General features: G+C 54.8%; 9 protein-coding genes across 9 annotated transcripts; 7 read left to right on the top strand and 2 right to left on the bottom strand.

Annotated features, from left to right (window-relative positions):
• Positions 1-309: 309 nt before the first annotated feature.
• On the top strand, positions 310-891 carry M409DRAFT_20312 (uncharacterized protein; the record flags this gene model as incomplete). Its single annotated transcript, XM_033805330.1, has 1 exon — positions 310-891. One exon carries the CDS (start codon positions 310-312, stop codon positions 889-891), a length of 582 nt encoding a protein of 193 aa, XP_033670787.1.
• Positions 892-937: 46 nt separating this feature from the next.
• M409DRAFT_20311 (uncharacterized protein) lies at positions 938-1,875 on the bottom strand (the record flags this gene model as incomplete). The annotated part of the gene is made up of 2 exons (XM_033805329.1): positions 938-1,804; positions 1,870-1,875. 2 exons carry the CDS (start codon positions 1,873-1,875, stop codon positions 938-940), a joined length of 873 nt encoding a protein of 290 aa, XP_033670786.1.
• A 954-nt stretch (positions 1,876-2,829) lies between these two features.
• Positions 2,830-3,276, top strand: M409DRAFT_20310 (uncharacterized protein; the record flags this gene model as incomplete). The annotated part of the gene is made up of 1 exon (XM_033805328.1): positions 2,830-3,276. One exon carries the CDS (start codon positions 2,830-2,832, stop codon positions 3,274-3,276), a length of 447 nt encoding a protein of 148 aa, XP_033670785.1.
• Positions 3,277-4,257: 981 nt separating this feature from the next.
• M409DRAFT_64871 (uncharacterized protein) lies at positions 4,258-5,447 on the top strand (the record flags this gene model as incomplete). Its single annotated transcript, XM_033816262.1, has 3 exons — positions 4,258-4,294; positions 4,481-5,049; positions 5,106-5,447. 3 exons carry the CDS (start codon positions 4,258-4,260, stop codon positions 5,445-5,447), a joined length of 948 nt encoding a protein of 315 aa, XP_033670784.1.
• Positions 5,448-6,523: 1,076 nt separating this feature from the next.
• On the top strand, positions 6,524-9,551 carry M409DRAFT_64869 (uncharacterized protein; the record flags this gene model as incomplete). The annotated part of the gene is made up of 4 exons (XM_033816261.1): positions 6,524-6,557; positions 8,552-8,670; positions 8,869-9,432; positions 9,480-9,551. The coding sequence occupies 4 exons, from the start codon at positions 6,524-6,526 to the stop codon at positions 9,549-9,551; spliced, it is 789 nt and encodes a 262-aa protein (XP_033670783.1).
• A 153-nt stretch (positions 9,552-9,704) lies between these two features.
• M409DRAFT_20306 (uncharacterized protein) lies at positions 9,705-10,288 on the bottom strand (the record flags this gene model as incomplete). The annotated part of the gene is made up of 4 exons (XM_033805327.1): positions 9,705-9,759; positions 9,822-9,999; positions 10,122-10,147; positions 10,236-10,288. The coding sequence occupies 4 exons, from the start codon at positions 10,286-10,288 to the stop codon at positions 9,705-9,707; spliced, it is 312 nt and encodes a 103-aa protein (XP_033670782.1).
• A 233-nt stretch (positions 10,289-10,521) lies between these two features.
• M409DRAFT_64867 (uncharacterized protein) lies at positions 10,522-11,423 on the top strand (the record flags this gene model as incomplete). Its single annotated transcript, XM_033816260.1, has 2 exons — positions 10,522-10,845; positions 10,899-11,423. 2 exons carry the CDS (start codon positions 10,522-10,524, stop codon positions 11,421-11,423), a joined length of 849 nt encoding a protein of 282 aa, XP_033670781.1.
• A 323-nt stretch (positions 11,424-11,746) lies between these two features.
• On the top strand, positions 11,747-13,174 carry M409DRAFT_20304 (uncharacterized protein; the record flags this gene model as incomplete). The annotated part of the gene is made up of 1 exon (XM_033805326.1): positions 11,747-13,174. One exon carries the CDS (start codon positions 11,747-11,749, stop codon positions 13,172-13,174), a length of 1,428 nt encoding a protein of 475 aa, XP_033670780.1.
• Positions 13,175-14,672: 1,498 nt separating this feature from the next.
• Positions 14,673-14,987, top strand: M409DRAFT_52374 (uncharacterized protein; the record flags this gene model as incomplete). The annotated part of the gene is made up of 1 exon (XM_033812063.1): positions 14,673-14,987. One exon carries the CDS (start codon positions 14,673-14,675, stop codon positions 14,985-14,987), a length of 315 nt encoding a protein of 104 aa, XP_033670779.1.
• Between the last annotated feature and the right edge of the window lie 524 nt (positions 14,988-15,511).

Genomic DNA, 15,511 nt, shown 5'->3' with positions numbered 1-15,511 from the left:
GCGCAGCCGGTCCGTTCAATGTCGAATCCGCCGCGTCGTTCTCATTAGGAGCTGGAGTTCGACATGATGCCGAGAGCGGGACCTCGTTTTCCACATAGTCGTCCTGGAGCTTTACCCTGGCTATGGGATCCATGCAGTCCAGATGAAGGTCCCACGCAGCCGCCCGATCAGCAGTGCAGCATTGAGTGTGAACTGGGACGGCTGTCGGGCTCGACAGCTGTTGGTCAGTCGCCTCGCTCGCTGGTCCTCGCCACCTCAGATCAGCCTCGTACGCCTTACACGCTGCAGGAGGGTAGCGAAGCAGGCACCATGTCGCGAGCAACCGATCGTCGAATCCATTACTCTCTCCCAGAGCTGCGCTCGATACACTCGCTCGACCGCAACTTCGCTCCACGGACACCTGTCGTGGCCTCAACGACTCCAGGGGGAACTGTAGGCGAGATCATGACACCGCGAGGCCCATTGCTTGGATCCATCGACTTCAGTCCCTTTGGAAATCTCCCCAGGCGCAACGTGCCATCCGCTCCAGATCATGAAAGGAGCCGAGGAGACACGGAAATCGACTTCACGACGTATGGCACTCGAGCACCGATCCCGCCGCCACCTCCACCGCCAGCGCTTCTGCCCAGGGCAGTACCCATGAGACCGACTGTTACTCCTCCCAGACAGCGTGGTCCGACTGTGATTGCAGGGCCTTTTGGAATCTCTGCCGAGACGATGTCTCTAATCCATGGGGAACATTTCCACAGCTGGGATTCACCGACAGGTCCGCATGAGAGTCTCGATGCGGGAATCAAGCCTGAACCTTGTACGCATTGCGTGTATGCTAATAAGGAATGGGTGACCTTGTCGGATGGAACGACGTTTGAGTTGATGTTGGATTCGCCTTGAGAGGGTACATCGTCGTTCGTTCGAGAGGGAAAGGATGGAAGGCTTGTCAAGTCTGAAAAGCATCATTCAAATAGTCTACAAACAAATCCCGAATCCTTCCTTTACTCAACGAATGCTGCCGATTCAAGCCAATATACTGCATCCTCAGCCTCTGCAACTGCGGCACCGAAGGCGCATTCAGGGGCAAACTAATCGTCTGCTCCGACCCAGGCACACTCACCTCCCCTCCGCCCTCCCCCGGATGATCGCCCAACCACGCCGTGATGAGCGCCAGCACCTCGGACGTCGTCCGATCCAGCTCGTAGAGATAATTCTGCTCCGCGGCGGGTTTCAGCACGGTGGCGGCATTCGGCCGCACGACTTTCGGCTTGCTGCCTTCGGACCCCACCATCGCTTCCCAGATGTCCTCGCTGGGGGGTTCGGCGTCCTCGAAGGGGATGGTGAATAAGGGGGCATCCCAGCGGTTCATGCCGTTGGGCTCCTCGTAGCGGAAGAGGAGGTTCTCAAAGACATCCTCCGCGTAGGGGTGCGGGGAGGAGGCGTTCAGCTCGCGGCATTTGGAGGCCGGGGTGCCGACGTGCACGACGCAGGAGGGGGTTTGCACGGCTTTGGCTTCGCAGTAGAGTTGGTAGCGGAAGCCTTTGATGTAGTTTGGGGCGTCGGCGATGACGAGGGTGTCCCGTGAGAGGTGGCGTTTGATGGCGGAGGAGAGGGTCGCGCGGGCGTCTTTTTCGGGGCGCGCGCTGGCGTAGACGGTGCGTGGGAGGGAGAGGGTGTCGTCGGAGATGTGGTGGATGGTGAGGCGGGTGATGCGCGGGTCGGTGGAGGTGCTGATTTTTTGGGTGAAGTGGGCGATGAGTTGGGTGCTGCGGTGGGTTTTGCCGCTGCTGGGGTAGCCGGATACTAGGATGAGCTTGGGGGTGGAGATGGTTAGTATATCTTTTGTTTGATGGAGTGGTTGTTGTTGCATTCACTCACAGGCATATTGTCACGTGTACGGCAAAAGTCTAAGGTGTCTCACTCATGTCCTTCGTGCATAAATCCGCCGGCGGGATAAAAGCGAGCAAGCGTCTTGACCTCAAACAGGAAAGCCGTTGCAGCCTTCCTTTTCTCAGGGTTCTTCGGATTTGCTTGTTGTTGGTGGAGGAGGATGACACGAGGCGAGAGACGACACGACGTCGTCACGAAGATCTTTCGACGGAGGTGTGGAGGTGGAGGAGAGCCTGGAGAAATGCCGTCCGTCGCCGCCGCCCAGGCCGATTATTGGCTGGACACCCGACGCCCGCACCAAATCGCTGCTGTCTTTGTCCGTCTTCTGCGATTTCTGTTTGACTTCTTCTGCGGCACGGCTATAACTCCTCTTGGCGGCTCCTTCTTCGCGCGTGGCCTATCATCGACGTCTCTTCGGCGTGTCAGTCCCTTCTTCGCTCGAGCCGGCTCTGACTGTCTGGCGCGGTTGTTTGGTGGGGCGAAGAATCCGGTCGAGTGGTGTGCAATCTCATCCCACATCGGGTTATCCTGGATTGAGAAACCCTCGATCTGTTGTGCTGCCTCGGCGGAACCGCCCACTTTATTACCAGAAGGAAGCACAAGACGTAGCCGTTACGTCTCGCCTCCGACCTTCCTCTTGATCTGTCTCGCGACTACTGAGACCGAGCTGCTGGTATCTTCCTACAACCTCTCTTCCTGCATGCGAGAGACAGAGTTTGGGGATCCAACACACCTGCCGCCTTTCTAGACCGCCGCCGCGAAACCGCTTATCAGACTGCACACTGCCACCTTCCCCCAGATCCTGCCGATCTGCTTTCGTTTCAAGGCCGGTACAGCAGCTCGGAGGCGTCCCTCGGTACAGAAGTACCACGATTCTCAGCTCCATCAGCCGACCTCGCTTTTGAGGCCGACTGCTTGCTCGACGGCAGCCTTACGATCCTTCATAACATGGATCCACGACAACAGAGACAGTCGCATGGCCAGAGACCACCATACCCACAAGTAACCGTGCAAGCGGCGTCGCCGTCGTCGCAGACATCGTCAGTCTTTCAAAGCACAAGCTCACTGGCCTCGTTGTCGTCCCTCAACTCTGCGCCGCACAACCCACACATGGCAGAGTCGGCGCCGTTACCGTCGCCGTCGATGGCCCAACCGAACAACTACTTCAGCTCAATATCATCGTCACATGCGCCGACGTCGCATCCCACACAGTCGCAACGAATACCAGCCCAAGCACAGCAAGCCGTGTCCTCGCCGTATGTGGGGCAAAGAGGCGACACTGGTGGAGCGCCAGAGACGGCACCTCACCTCGCCCAGTTCAATCTTCTGGCCGAGGCAGCGAAGAGAGCGCAGATGGCATGCCTGTCGAGAGATTTGGGGGATATCGGACTGTGAGGAGGGAAAGTTAGAGCTCGACAGCTTTGCGAAACAGCTCGACGATTCGCACAGGGTCTCGTCGATATGGATAAGGACATGGGATAGATCGCCAGGGCGACCTCTTTACCTTTCTAGTCGACGCGAGGAGTGGTCGCACAAACCTGGTGGACGGCGAGAGACACTCAATTTGATGACATTCTACGGTTTGACGACAGCATTTTGATTGCAGCAACGATACCGGAGCAAGGATGGATGGGACAGCAGCATTTGTCTTCCAGCAATCGGCGGCATTTGTGATGTAACGAGTATAGATTAGCCTACCCATATCCAACTCATGGAGTTGGCAACAATACGACGATATTTCGAAACGCGCCTCGTTGGTGTGATCTTCGAGGTCGGTATCCAAGGTAGAGTGATGGGTAAGTGCAGCGCACGTGGGCCACGTGCTTTGTTGGTCAGCGTCGAAGTGAGGATGATGCACGCGGAGTAGCACGGTGAGTTAGCGAGGTAGGGTTGATAGATGGGATTGCCAAGGGTGTCGGTAGGGACATATGTATGTGATGATGAGGTGGAGGTATGTAGCTTACATACATGTATGGAACAACGACCTTGAAAGGCAGCCGTGGAATCTTGATGCTGCGCACCGACCAACAAGCAGCTGTCCGGCCGAGAGAGCTCATCATCACTGATCAAAGCCAATGCGCCGAGCTGACCACGACCACCACGAGCAGCATCGTTACCACAACATTGTCGCACGTTACCGCAGTCCATCATTCGGCCTCGCAATTGCCATGCACCGACGGTGATTGTGGCCGCCCGACGAAAAACTGCTGATTCATCCATCGCCCAAGGTCAGCGCTGCTGCACGCCGTAATAACCACCAGCCACTGGCTCATCCGACCCTGCCGGCGCCTCTTCTCATCCTCGTCGACGACAGCCCGACCGCCGTCCGCAACACCACCCCGACTGCGCACCCTCTGCGCTCGACATCCATCCAGCATGAGTTATAACCAGTACCAGGGCTACGGCGGCAATCGTACGTGTGATCCAGGTGCACCCAGTCGGCTGCCGCTGCGAGATAACTGACTTCGGAAACAGCTTATGGCGAGGAGCAACCGCCCGGCAGCAATCCTTATGGCACCAGCACCTACGATGGACAGAGCGTGAGATGCACTGCTCGGCGCGCGACTGCGACCATCCGGCTAATACAATGCGCAGCAAGCTCCCACCCTCGGACACCAGGAGTCCTACCAAGAATCGAGCTATTCCCAGCCGACTCCTGCCCCAGCGATGCCTGGACAGCCAGTTCAGCCCGGCCAAAATGTGCAATACGTCCAAGCAGGCCCCTCCGTGTTACCAGTCTCCGACTTCCTCTCCCGCGTCGAAGCCGTCAAGGCAGACATCCGCACGCTGACGACGCACGTCGGCCAAATCGCGTCCCTACACCAGCGCACGCTCTCCTCGCCCGACAGCAGCTCGTCAGGCCAACTCGAGTCGATGATCACGCAGACACAGGTGCTGAACACGTCGATCAAGGATCAGATCAAGTTCCTCGAGGCGGACGCGGTGCGCAGCAAGGACAATCAGGTCAAGAATACGCAGGTCGGCCAGCTCAAGACGAGCTTCACGAAACAGCTGCAAGAGTACAGGGTTGAGGAGGCCAATTATGAGAAGCGCTACAGGGAACAAATCGCGCGACAGTACCGTATTGTGAACCCCGAGGCCACGGACGCTGAGGTGCAAGAAGCCGCAGATGCGGATTGGGGAAATGAGGGCGTTTTCCAGACTGCTGTAAGTCATAAATTCTCCACTTACGGCGGCATCTATCTAATCTGACATATCTACAGCTCAAAACGAACCGCTCCGCAACCGCCAACACGGTCCTCGGCGCCGTGCGCGCCCGCCACAACGACATCCAAAAGATCGAACGCACCATGCTCGAACTGCAACAACTCATGGAAGACCTCGCCACGCAAGTCGTTCTCCAAGACCAACCGATCCAGCAAACCGAGATGCACACGGAAAACGTCAAGCACGACACCGAAGCCGGCAACGTCCAGCTCGACAAGGGCATCGAATCCGCCCGCCGCGCCCGCAAACTCAAATGGTGGTGTTTCTTCATCTGTCTGGCCATCGTCATCATCCTCGCCCTGGTCCTGGGTCTGTACTTTGGTTTGAACAAGAACTAGAATGGCGTTCCCAACGACATCGACCCCAACGACCCCGAGGATCTGGGGGATTACGTCGGAGGCATCGATTTCTTGGGCTCTGGATGATGCAAAGACCCTCTTGCGTCGACAGAGCTCTTTTTCGTATCTTTTTGAGCGTACGTTTTGTCTCTCGCATCCACATTGTACGCAATACCCACCCGTTTTACCCGCAAAAATACCACTCGCTTTTTTATTCTTTTCGCGACAAGAGAAGACACGAAGAGAAGAAGAGCCAAAGCGGAGAAGAAAGAGCAAGAGATAATTGTACAGCACGTGTGGTTCCGGAAATGTTTGTGAAAAGTGACTTCTGTTTTTGGAAATTGGGAGCAGGGGGAAAAGGCATGGAAGAAGAGTTGGAAGACGGGTGTAATGAAGTGTGTGTGTGTGAGAGAGAGAAAGAGCGAGTGGTATTGTAGTAGCCTGTCTTCCCCCCGTCGACCTTTTTCCCCTCGTGAACAACATTAATGTCGAAGTGTGGTTGTGGTGAATTTTCTCTCTTTCTCTCTATCTATCCTTTCCTACGTCGTCGCCTCTTCATTCAACGGGAAGCTGCGCTGCCTGCCGCCGAAAAGGTGGGCGGTTTCAGTGCATGTGGTCGTGTCTCGTGAAAAAAAAAAGTCTCATCGTGAGTTGGACTGTCTCAAACCCCAAAACCTCCCTCTATCGTCCGTTTGCTTATCCTCTGAACGCCTCCTGTCCTTCCTGGAAGCTTCATCTGTCCTCATCATCATGTCACTGGCTTGTGTCTTGCCATCATCGTCTCCCCTGCTCTTTCAGTGTCCGAGCTGTTGGGTGGTCCTTCGATAGTGTCCACGGTTCGTGATCATTCGCGAGCCGACCTTCTTGAGGTCGTTATGTGGTTCTCCATCATCGCATCTTATCGTCAGTCCCCAGAACAGCAACATCCGCCTCCTCCGCCTCCTCCTCCTCCTGCTGGCGAAGGCTGGACTTCCGCGGGAGTATGTACTGTCGAGTGATTTATTCGATCCAGATCCGACATTAAGAACTCGTTTAAGTCGATCGGATCGTTCCCATTCAGCAGCAGGTCGGGGGGTATGTCGAAGTCGTCGAACGCCGGCGGTATAGGAGGTAACTCCATCTCTTCGAAGCCCTCTCCGAATGCGCGTGTTCCATTCGGATCGAATGATAGCGATTGCGCGAACTCGTCGGAGGGATGGTATGTTTGCGGTGTCGCCACTGCTGGAGTCTGGGCGTGTAGTCCTTGTGTTGGATCGTACTTCTCCGTCCTCGCCACCTTTGACGGCTCTGCTGGTGCGGGTTGCACATCTCGTGCGTGCTTTCGTCCACAACATTGTGCCCAGCTGGTCGTACCGAAGTTTTGAAAGACTGGCGGGCAGTTTCTACACGTGCAGCCGTTGAGACCGCAATTCTGGCAGATCGCCGACGGGAATTGGTAGTTGAAGTAGTCGGTTTGTAGCTTGTCGAAGTTGAAGGCGGGCGCTGCTGGTGAGATCTGAGGCAAGCTGACGGTGTCGTGTGTTCCATTGTAGGGCTGTAGACTAGATCCGATCTGCTGTGGTTGAGAGAAAGAAGGGTCAAAGCTCGGCGCTGGAGACCGGACGCTTTGAGCAGATGGAGTTGATGCTTGACAGCAGGATCCCTGCTCTTCGTATATATGCTGAGGTGGAAGTTCTCGCGGAGCCAACGGAGCTTGGCCTTCCCAGACCAGCTGATCAGGTGGGTTGTGTGTGTCGCCCATGGGCGCTCCAATTCCCATCATGCCGAAGCGCGGCGTGAGTGTGGATGATTGCAATGGGGGAGGATAGCCATTGTAGGCGTTCGGTAGTATGTGGATATGCTGCATCCGACCTTGCGGTGCTGGGGTACTAGGCATGCTGTTTGTAGACGGTGGACTGGTTATCGACGAGTATGCCGGCGTCTGAGGTAGTGACATATTTGTGGCGGCCTTTTGCTTGGCCTCGAGTGCTTCTCGAGTTGCGTGGAACTCAACGACCGGCTTCTGTAGTGATAGCAGAGCAGTCCAGTGATCCGGTTCGATGAGACAGCAATACCGTCCCTGCTCGTCGCATCGGCATTCGCCCGACCGCTTCTCGCCCTTTTTGGATTTGTGAGGACAAGCTGATCTCGCGACCACACATTTGCAGCCTCCTGTAGCACCATATCGACATGTGCACGAGTTGGAGGGCCGACCCGGTCGTTTCACAGTCCAGAAGATCTTAGTCCGGCAAACTGGGATGCCGCAAGAGGTCGTACGGTGGCCGCGGATACAGGACATACATGCCACCTTGCATGTTTGGTTTGTCCGCGAGTCGATGACTTCTATGGTCTTGAAGGGCTTCTCCTGCTCCATGTTGCCGGATTTGTCCGAGACCCCACCGTTGAGGCGACTCCAAAAGAGCTGGGAAGAGGTGTCAGCGATCGTTCAGCAGCTTTTGCGCCGTGACATCGAAATCCCTGGTCCATGGGCGTGCTGGGGATTTAGGTCAATAGGAATGCCCCTGGGATGGCTCCTTTTCGAGGTCCAGCGAGTAGAGGCAATGCGGCATGCGTCATTGCCAGGAACGGTACACAGGGTCGGTCAAAAGCGTTGGTAATACTCACATCTTCAAAACGGATTCGACTGAGCAAGTTTCGAAGCTTAACCAGATCGCGGCGCTATCGGCGAATCTGGACTGAGAGAATGGGTTCAGTACAAAGGGCTGGTCATGACCATCCCCGGCGGCGTTCGGGTGACCAAGGCGTCGAAGAGGGTGTCGATATATGCGTGAGAGCGGTTAGGTTGAAAGAGAGAGGCAACTGTCCCACGTGTGAAGTACGAACAGGGGACCAGGGACGAGAGTTTATTGTGGGTCTCGGCTTACTAAAATCTTAGTTCTCAGCATCTGATGAAAGAAATCTGTTGGAGTCTCTATTTTTCAATCAACAACAATCACGAAGATTAGAAGACCGACTCCTGCACACTGTCACCGCGTGGATCACTTTCGCACGTGAGCCCCTGAATTTAGCGCTGCATCCAGCCGTTGTCGTCAAACAGTCGACTTCCCACACCCAAATCCGACCAAAGCCCACCTTGATGGACTCAGACAACGAGGAAACAATAGATTTGTTCCAGGAGCCCGAGGGGTATTTTCAAAAAGAGAAAGAACCCACGCAAGTTCAACATCGGACGTTGGATGGCCAAACTTTGACGTTGCACTTGGTGGGCCAGAATCCTTTGTGGGTAGGTGCATCCCGCTACTTCCTAATGCAGAAATCTCATATGAAGACTCTTGGTAAGGGTCCAGGTCTTGTCGATCGTATATGGGGCTTTCTTTTCTTATAGATCATCTCTTTTGATGGCTTATATTGTTTTGATGTCAATATCTCTCTTTGTAGTGGATGACCTGATTGCTGGCAAGGGAGCTAATGAGACATTCAGGGTCACCTTCTATGGCAGGCAGGCAGGATCATATCAGACTACCTGGAGGAGCACAAGCAAAGTCTCATTCACGGCAAGACTGTCCTTGAGCTGGGTGCAGGTGCAGGCCTACCGAGCCTCATCACCGCCATCAATGGAGCAAAGCAGGTCATTGTGACTGACTATCCTGACGCCGAACTCATCGAAAATCTGCGACTGAACATCAAGGATTGCTCTCTTCTTCCTCAGCCAGTGAACATCCATGCTGAGGGCTACCTTTGGGGTGCAGATCCCTCGTCATTGCGGGCATATTTGCCGCCTGCGGACAAAGAAGCAGGCTTCGATCTTTTGATCCTTGCTGATCTTCTGTTCAATCACTCAGAACACTCGAAGCTTCTGCTTAGCATACAGCGGACGCTGAAGAAAGACGCCGACTCTCAAGCACTGGTGTTCTTCACGCCTTACCGTCCCTGGCTGCTCGAGAAGGATCTCGCATTCTTCGACCTGGCACGAGATGGCGGGTTTCAAGTTGAAAAGATATTGGAGACAGTCATGGACAAAGTGATGTTTGAGGAAGATCGTGGGGTAAGTTTGCTTATGCTGTAATTTTGATGATAGCTGACGGGCTCCAGGATGAGTTGCTGCGGCGTACAGTTTTCGGTTATAGGCTTCGATTGGTGGAAGATTCTCTTTCTTTCTCGTGAGCTCTCATGAATACGAATCCTTGTGATCAGCATGACAGGTTTAGCGCTGGATTTTCATCTAGACGTGTTATACAGCCTCTATGCGCTCATCGCTGCAATATGTACACATAGGAGAGGTGCTAAAGGCACAAATGCCCAATCCTCTTCCACTTTTTACTCCTGGCCTTCGAACTCGGCACGTCCAGCTTTCGAGTTGAGATACTCGTTCCTGTGCATAGTCAACATCACGCTCTTCTGGTTACGCAGACTTGTCTTGTGTTGTATCCTCACCTCTCGATTGCCCATTGCATAATTTCGTATCCCACGAGCAGCGGAATGGACCAGTACAGGATCTGGTTGCGGGTGCGTCGGAAAGTGTTGAAAACGGCGGCGCGGGTTATGCCAGCAAGTGGGTTCTGTCGGTTCTGCGCGAGGCCGTAGTGTACGATGCCCTTCTGTGGCATCGAGCCTGGATATCACGGTTAGCCTCCTCGTCCGGTTGTAGCGCCTCGAGTTTCGGTATGTGGTTTGGGAAGGCTCGTGTCGTGCGCTCGTTCCAGAGAGGAATCGGTGGAAGCATTGGAATCGTACCTAGTGCGCCCCATGGGCCCAAGTATCTGAATACGTATCAGCATGTCAATCTTCAAACCCGTGCCTGTAACAAAAGTGCTCGGCTCCTGTGGTGTCTGTCCAGGGAGAACTCACTGTCCGGGCTTCTTCTCACCGCCACCGGCGCGCAAGATCTGGGATGGCCTCATTGTGTCGCTGTATCAGTCGCTGCGAAAGAGGAGGTCTTTTGGTATGCGAGAGGTCGGGCAATGGCGGAGTTGAGGTAGACAGTGAATGTTGAAAGCTGCAAGCCCGAATGGTCAGCAGTCACGTGACGTCACATCTCGAGAACATCACCACAACCTAGCTCCAAGAAACAAGCCAACAGAGACCACTTCCTCTTCAACATCCACCGCCACTACCATCCTTACGACCCTTCCAAATGGCGGCCAACGCACTTAACGCCGTCTATCGATGGGCGGTCCCTACTGCAATCGGTTTCTCACTGGCATCTGCATCCATCTACGATGTGAAGGGTGGCACCCGAGCTGTCATCTTCGACCGTCTCCAGGGTGTTTCTGACCAGGTCGTCAACGAAGGCACACACTTCCTTATCCCATGGCTACAGAAGGCTATCACATTCGATGTACGGACAAAGCCGAGAAACATCAGCACAACGACTGGTAGCAAGGACTTGCAGATGGTTAGCTTGACGCTGAGGGTATTGCATCGACCGGAGGTGCAGCAGTTGCCCAAGATATACCAGGTAATACCGAATAATACAGATCCATTACTGTACACGGGCTGATCTGTTTGAAGAATCTCGGCCAAGACTACGACGAGCGTGTCCTCCCCTCCATCGGAAACGAAGTCCTCAAAGCCATCGTCGCCCAGTTCGATGCCGCCGAGCTCATCACCCAGCGAGAGGCTGTCTCGAATCGCATCCGTGCAGACCTTCTAAAGCGTGCCTCCGAATTCAACATCGCCCTCGAAGACGTCAGCATCACACACATGACTTTCGGCCGCGAGTTCACGAAGGCTGTAGAAGAGAAGCAGATCGCGCAGCAAGAGGCAGAGCGGGCGAGGTTTATCGTGGAGAAGGCAGAGCAAGAGCGACAGGCAAACGTTATTCGAGCAGAGGGTGAATCAGAGGCTGCAGAGGTCATCTCGAAGGCTGTGGCGAAGAGTGGTGATGGTTTGATCCAGATTCGAAGAATCGAGACCCAGAAGGATGTTGCTCAGATGTTGGCCGCCAACCCGAACGTAACATACCTGCCTGGAGGCAGCGGAGATGGATCAGGTAGCGGTGGCAAGGGCAACTTCTTGCTCGGTCTGAGGTCGTAGGGGGAACGGGAAAAAGCTAGGGATGAAAGACGGAGGCGCCACTTGTAGATATACCTTATGATGACCTGGGCGCCATGGCAAAAGTCAAGGCATAGCATGGGAATGTGCGTATAATACTCTTCTCCACTGTGGACGAATGCAAACGATGCAGACCTACCCCTCCTTCACTTGGTCGCATGTGAATCGCCGCCGCCAGTGAATGCGGATTAGCTAATTCTCACCTGGACGACAAACAGCATTCTCTTCTCGCACCTTCAACCTCAATCTTTCGCAACACTATCCACAGCAAAGGCGGTGACATCCGCGGATGCGCCATCTTCAACATGGCGGCCTCGGTGTTTGCGAATGAGGACCTGCTACACGAGATCTTTCAAAACTGCTCAAAGCAAGACATCGCCAGCGTCCGCCAATGCCATCGCCAATTCGAGCCCGCTGCCTCTCACTACTTGTTCACCTCCATCACTTGCGGCTTCCGAAAGAGATACCTCAGACGGCTTCGACGTATTGCGGCTAACGAAAAGTTCAGCAAAGGTGTTCGGGAAATCGTCTGGGAGACCGCATCATATCAGAACCAAAAGAGCCCGTACAAGATGCAGCAGGTACTGGATTGCTTGGACCTGACTACGGAACATTACGACCAAGGCTTGAAGAAATTCATATCAGGACTGAGAATTGCGACAGCACGAATGGACGCCTTGGCTGCTGATGAAGCTGAACTCATTACCGCCACTTGGTTCTTTGCCAATGTCCAAGCCGCCCTGTCGTCGTTCACTGGCCTACGCCGAGTCGTTGTAACATCATGGCGACGAGATGACTTACAATTCTTCAGTGCCAGAACTCTCCTTGGAAAAGACGACTTCATGCCGCCCCCATTTCAGACCCTCCTCGACGCACGCGCCACAAAGAGCAACCAAGCATATTCGACCATGCTCCTGCCACTTCTTCTTGCAAGAGCGGGACGCGAGCTCACCAGTCTCGAAACCCTGCCCACCCCCAAGACGGTTCTCGGACAGGAGGGTGCCAAACAATACACATTTCCAGGCCTTCAGTTTCATTTCAACTGGATGGCCTCCGACCCGTTGAAGTTGCAGCAATCAATGTGGCCTCTACGCAAGCTCCGTACACTGCATCTCGATATTGGCGACCAGAACATCAAAGGTCGTCCTCAAAACCAATCGCTCCGCGAGAACACTGGAAACGGCGGCCTTGCACAGTTCCTTGCGAGCCTTCCCAAGCTCGAGTCGCTACACATACGCCTCTACTCCGTCGCTTTCGTTGCCGACATGCTCTCCTACACAGTCCTGTCGATACATGACGTTTTCGGCAGCACCCTCTTCCCTTGCCTTCGGCATTTGCGCCTGGAGAGCATGTGGCTCGAGTCTTCAGAAGGCCTTTGCACTCTACTCGAAGCGCACAGCGTCACCCTCGAGACGTTGGAACTGTCCAATATCAACATTGGTGGAGTGGGAGCTGCGACGCTCCCTGGATTTCCTCATGCATGCGTTGTCCCGGCTGCACTTGAAGGAGACCTGTTGGCAGAGCGGCCATCGCACGACGAATGGTTCAAGATCGCCGAGACTTGTCGCCGTCTGCCCAAGCTCAAGGGGCTGTTCATCGAATCGCCTTCGGTGTCGAAGGAATGGAACTACTTGCCTTTCTTCGAGACGGAGGAGTTGATGGAGATTGGTATGGATGGGAAGGAGAACGAGTTATACCAGGGCGTCGAGCATGGCATTGAGCTTGGTTTGTGATGAGGATTGTATGAGATGGAATCGCAGGGCCAAGGAGGAGGCGCATGATTCACATCGGAAGCACAACGAGGTCGAGATGGTGTGGCGTAAGAGACAAGAACTATTCAGGCTGAGCAAGAGCTTGGTGGGAAGGACACGCTGCGATGGGCTTGGAAGATGCTGCATAGTCGAGATTGGCGAGCAGAAGAGTTAAGTCAAACTTGCTGCCGGTAGCCGTACATTGGGTGAGGGAGGCCAGTATTCGGCAAGCAATCGATCAAGCAGCAACAAGTATAGTTACTCTCAAGGTTCAACTTCATCATAACAAAGCGATTTGATGTGCACGGTAGAAGAACAAGAATGAAGAGACAGGCGCTCTCGTCGATCATGAATGATATGGATTGAAGATCGGGCACGGAAGCAACGATGAAGCGCAAGCTCACTTCATGACTTTGCCTTGCCATTGAATGCTACTAGCGCGCGATCACCCCTTGATTTGACCTCACATGAGAATGATGCGGTGCCCGGTGCTTATGACATGACACGTGAAGGACATGGAAGCTTTCGTCCGTGTCAGCGTCTGAACACTCACTGCACGGAGTAGGGCTCGTGGTGCTTTTGACCGCTCTGCAAGGGCGACGATATTGACGGCCAGCATCTAGCCGCCACGTGCAGCGCACGCCGTAGCCGCTGTGATCTTGTACATCCATGGCGAGCTTGGCAGGTCGTCGCATTGTCGCCATAGATAACACAGATAGGGAGGTGCAGTCCGGCGGACCACACACAACCGTGGCACAAGCTGCGGAAAATTCGTGAAGCCCACGTAGTACCTGTGACGCGGCTCCGGTAGGACGACGAAGCCGTGAGATTGCGGATGGGGAACAGCATCCATGACCATCAGAAGTAGCAGGCACAGGGGAACTGGAAAACCAGCTTCCTACCGCGAGATGAAGTGAGATTCTACCAGCAGCATGAAAATTGAAGACCCTGAGCAATGAGGCGGGGAAAGAGTAAATGCCGGAGTGTCGCGTGCATCACGGCCAAGTGTCGCATAATCGGTCAGGCCGGACGGCTTCACGCAATAATGATGATCACCGTTGTACAGAGGAGGGCAGGAGCGCACGGTGTGCACAGCTATCGGAAGCGCTCGAGTTTTCAGAGGCCTCGGCATGCCGGGCCCGATTTAGATTTGTTGGCACCCGTCTCGTTTCGACATCTCGATGGAGAGATTCTGGGTCGCGATGATGAGATCATCGGCACACAGCAGCGTCACGGGAATGTGGCGTGACTTGTTCTCCCAAACATTCGAAGCACCGCGCCTGGCAAAATGCCGCGGTGGTGTTTGTTTTGGTATTCGAGATGGAATGCTGTGTGAAGAAGGTCAAGAAGCTCGACGCTAGTGAAAGCCAATGAGAGGCTAGCGCAGGTACAATGCCTGTACCCAGATGTTGTTCATCACAACAAGGTCTACATATCCCTGCGGGTGGTGTTGTGAGAGTCCACCGCGGCCACGAAGCTCATGCTCGTCGACGACCTGATCGCGCAGGTGCCAAGCGGAGAGGGCGGGACTGGGGAGGACACCTCGCCACGAGGAAATTGGGGCGGAGAGCGACCGCCATCGCGATTGGGTGTCCAAGACTGCCGTTCGGCGCGTGTCTGTTGTTGTTATTATTCCTGTGCCAGGCGGAGATGGCAGCGTGTGATGGGCGACCGCGGGACAGACGAGCAGCGCGTGATGGCAGCCATTGCCCGCGATATCGCCTGCGCTCTGGAGGCGGCGATGCGTCCGCTAAAAAGAACAGAGTTGGCGACGAGGGCGACGATTCGACTTTAGAATGAGAGATGTTCATACTGGGGAAATGAACTGGCGCTACCGAAAAGGCCCGCGCACTAACCTCCTATGATTGGTGGCATAAGCGAAATTGGGAGCTCTCACCCTGCTCCCTTTCTCTGATCCCCATCTTCTCTCGCCGTCCGCTTTGACCTCTGCCTGCTTGCATGCGTCTCAGTCATTGTCAGCAGATGCTGTGAAAGCATCGTCCGTTCGCCCTCGACAACCACTCAATTCCACCACGGCCATTTGGTCGTATTCACTCTTTGGAATCCAGCCTTTGACACCACTACCACCACCCACGAGTCCGTTGCATTCTTCCGCTCGCTTCGCGCCGACCAGCCTCGCCGACCCCAAACAACACCACCGCAAGCCCTCACGCCTCACACCGCGCGCGGCCTAGCCTGCTCAGCGCACAATCGGCAGTCGCCTTCGACAGCCGCACCTTCGCCTGACCACATCACGCTCCTGTGAACCCAGCTCGACTTCGAACAACCACGCGATATTCTTATCGTGGCTTCACTGGA

This window comes from Zasmidium cellare, assembly GCF_010093935.1.
Source record: "Zasmidium cellare ATCC 36951 unplaced genomic scaffold M409scaffold_9, whole genome shotgun sequence".
NCBI lineage: Eukaryota > Fungi > Ascomycota > Dothideomycetes > Mycosphaerellales > Mycosphaerellaceae > Zasmidium > Zasmidium cellare.
This window is presented reverse-complemented; position numbering and strand designations above follow the sequence as displayed.